The sequence below is a fragment of the Camelina sativa genome, chromosome 7, assembly GCF_000633955.1.
Source record: "Camelina sativa cultivar DH55 chromosome 7, Cs, whole genome shotgun sequence".
NCBI lineage: Eukaryota > Viridiplantae > Streptophyta > Magnoliopsida > Brassicales > Brassicaceae > Camelina > Camelina sativa.
In genome coordinates this window covers 7,692,919-7,696,259 of record NC_025691.1, presented here as the reverse complement: position 1 = coordinate 7,696,259, position 3,341 = coordinate 7,692,919, and the positions used below count along the sequence as shown (strand labels likewise).

At 35.9% G+C, this 3,341-nt stretch overlaps 1 protein-coding gene across 1 annotated transcript in view; it reads left to right on the top strand.

Annotated features, from left to right (window-relative positions):
• LOC104700672 overlaps nucleotides 9-3,341 on the top strand; it is an 8,130-nt gene continuing 4,797 nt past the window's right edge. Inside the window, exons 1-10 of the mRNA XM_010416207.2 lie at nucleotides 9-299; nucleotides 636-735; nucleotides 1,274-1,401; nucleotides 1,496-1,646; nucleotides 1,745-1,854; nucleotides 2,031-2,114; nucleotides 2,202-2,250; nucleotides 2,347-2,438; nucleotides 2,729-2,861; nucleotides 3,012-3,091. Of these exons, the coding sequence (XP_010414509.1) occupies nucleotides 643-735; nucleotides 1,274-1,401; nucleotides 1,496-1,646; nucleotides 1,745-1,854; nucleotides 2,031-2,114; nucleotides 2,202-2,250; nucleotides 2,347-2,438; nucleotides 2,729-2,861; nucleotides 3,012-3,091 (920 nt within the window). The 5' untranslated portion in view covers nucleotides 9-299; nucleotides 636-642. The remainder of the gene's footprint in view (nucleotides 300-635; nucleotides 736-1,273; nucleotides 1,402-1,495; nucleotides 1,647-1,744; nucleotides 1,855-2,030; nucleotides 2,115-2,201; nucleotides 2,251-2,346; nucleotides 2,439-2,728; nucleotides 2,862-3,011; nucleotides 3,092-3,341) is intronic.

Below are 3,341 nucleotides of genomic sequence, written 5' to 3'. Positions count from 1 at the left end.
AAAAAAAAAAAAAAAAAAAACACCAGCCATTGGCGAACAAAGGTTTAGCCACACACACACACACACACAGAGAAAAGAGAAGAGTTTTTTTAAAAACCAGTTTTTTTTTTTTTTTTTCCGTCTCTTCCTCAAAATCTTCGATTCTCCTCTCTCTCTCAATCTCTTCTTCTTCTTCTTCCGCAAACAACACCGTCGCTTACTTTCTCTCTCTCTCTCGTATCTCACCACCGAATTCTCCAGTTCGCATTTCCTCAAACCCTAACGTACGGATTAGGGTTTTTGTTTCGTTGATTCCAAAGGTACGGACTCACAATTTCCTCCACCAAATTCTCAGTTTTTTTTGTCTTCTTCTCTAAGAGAGTCTCTCGTCGGAATTTGGAGTGGTTAAGGTTTTACATTGCTGTTAATAATCTTTTCAAGGTTTCTCTGAGAGTTGGAACCAAAAAAAAAAAAAAAAAAAAAAAAAAAAATTGTTCCTTTTTTGTGTTTTTGGTTTAGGGATTTTGTTTTCAGACTTATGGACTTAAGAGTCTATAGTTGCTTTAGTTTTCTCTCTTTTTTTTTTTAATTAATTGGAAAAATTGTGGGTTTTTTATGTTCTGATTCTAATAATTGTTTATTAAATCTTTAATTAGGTAAACGATGAATGAGAAAGGAGAAAAGACTTGTCCTCTCTGTGCTGAGGAAATGGACTTGACTGATCAACATCTTAAACCTTGTAAATGTGGCTATCAGGTTAGATAACAACCTACCCCTTCATATGTGGCTTACCACCAGACGTTGTTTCTTTGTCACTGTTTTAGCCGAATGTGTTTTGTGTTCTTGGTTTATTAGTCTGAAATCATTTCCAGTTTATATGTTTCTTTGAGGGTGTTACTTTCAATGCAATTTGCTATGAGCAGTTTGTTTCTTTTTTGCATATTGTTTTTCAGTTTAAATACCAAATAGTCATGAAAAGAATTTGAGCTTCTGTTTAAACTCTTTAGGACGTATATATTGTTTACACATGCCTCTGTGGAACTGTGTTCTGTTGGAAAGGACCATGATTTGTAATCTTTTTAGATCTTTTTCTTTTAACTGTTTCATCTTGGTTGACCTACATTGGTATCTTGAGAATGCACCCTTTGTTATTATCGATGTTTAAGACTGACATTACCCATTCTTATCTTGTTTACCTGTTCGTTTATGTTTGATTTATTCATTGCGCCACTGTGGTGATATATAATCTATAACCCTTTTTTTTTTTTAATGTAAATACCTGTGCGTTGTGCAGATATGTGTTTGGTGTTGGCATCATATTATAGAGATGGCTGAGAAAGATAAGACAGAGGGTCGCTGTCCTGCATGTCGTACCCCTTATGATAAGGAAAAGATTGTTGGGATGACATTCAACTGTGAAAGGTAGTTCTGAAGCTGAAAGCAAGCCTTTTATTTTTGTTTCTGTTAAAACTGTAAAGAACTTTTCCTCCTTTTTTCTTTTCTAATAATTCACCAGGTTGTTTGCTGAACTTAACAATGACCGGAAAAAGTCACAGAAAGTGAAGTCTAAACCTTCAGAGGGAAAGAAAGATCTAACTGGTGTGAGAGTCATCCAGAGAAATTTGGTTTACGTTATGAGCTTGCCTTTTGATCTGGCAGATGAAGATGTAATTTTAAACAGCCTAACTTATCTCCTTTGCACTCACATTTACTTTGAAAAGAGATCACCTTTTCGTCTCATTAATCTGGTTTTTTATGTATGCAGCTTTTTCAGCGAAGAGAATACTTTGGTCAATATGGAAAAGTCGTTAAAGTAGCAATGTCTCGGACTGCAGCTGGGGCTGTCCAACAATTTCCAAACAATACTTGCAGTGTGTATGTATCCGAATTTCCTTACATATTCTAATAGTGGTATCTAGGATGTACTAAATATTTTTGATTCAATATAGCTAAGCAGAACCTCCTTTCTTTTTGTGGTCTGTTAGACATGTTAAACTTCATTGAACTAACATCATCATTTCTTTTTTCTCCCCAAAACTAAAATTTCCCAGATATATTACTTACTCCAAAGAGGACGAAGCAATTCGATGTATCCGATCAGTACATGGATTTATTTTGGATGGTAGAAATTTGAAGTATGTGATGTTTCCGTTTTTTCAAAATTAGTTATGTAGGTTGTGGATTCTGTGGTTCAACTTCTAATATTTTTTGGATGGCATTAGGGCATGTTTTGGGACCATGAAGTATTGTCATGCGTGGTTGAGAAATATGGTAATCAGATATTTTCTTGCATTCGCTCACTAGTTCCCTTTAAATACTTAAATACAAATCCAGTTGTGTTTCATGGATGCCTTTTTGTTTCTGCAGCCTTGCACCAATGCCGAATGCCTTTATTTGCATGAGTTTGGTGCCCAAGAGGATAGTTTCACAAAAGATGAGACCATATCAGTGCACATGAGGTAAATTAACGTCAATTATCTTGATTATGCTTTGCCTTCTCAGTTAAATGAAATAGATTGTGTTTATTTCTTTCGGTAATGCTGGTAGTGGGCTCTGTTGGTGAAGTATAATTTAATTGACCTTAATACATATTTGTAGATGCAGATGTGAACTTGTTCAGTAGCTGGTTTTCTTTTAACTTTCATCTGTTATGAGGCTTGGAAGAGATTTGATATTGCATCAGTCCTTTCTTCTGCTCTATATGTTGTGCTTCGTTGGTGGTTATCTGATTCTCTTGCTGTTTCAATAGGAGAATGGTTCAAGAAATTACTGGTTGGAGAGATAATTCTATGCGGCGCTCAGGGAGCATGTTACCTCCACCAGTTGATGAGTATGTTGATAATGAGTCTAGCACAAAAAAAATTCCAAAAGTTGTTTTGAATGTAAGTTGCTCGCTCTTCCTGAAGCCTCTTGAATTTGTTTCTGCTGTCAGTATATTTATATGCTGTTATACTATATGAGAACTAGATGTGTTTATGTATGATATATTCTGCTTTTGGTTTCTTTCTTTTTCGCCCTTTTCTCCTATGCAGAATGCACATATTGTCGCTAAAAGTTCTCCTCCAAATGACAGCAACAGTCAGTCTGTTACCCTTCCTGCCGGAGCCTTGTGGTACACTGAATTCTTATGATAGTTTTTTTTTTCAATTGGTGTACCTGCTTTGTCTGAGAAACTTCTAACGGTTTTTCAGGGGAATGCATTCTTCAAGCCAGTCTTCAGTACCGAGTACACCATCTTCTAGGGAACCCTTAAGAGAGAAATCTGCTACAGTTCCATCTGCAGTTGCAACAAATCCCTCACAGATGTCTTCATCTCACAGTGATGAATTAAAGAAGCCAGCATTAGAGGATAATCGTACTGC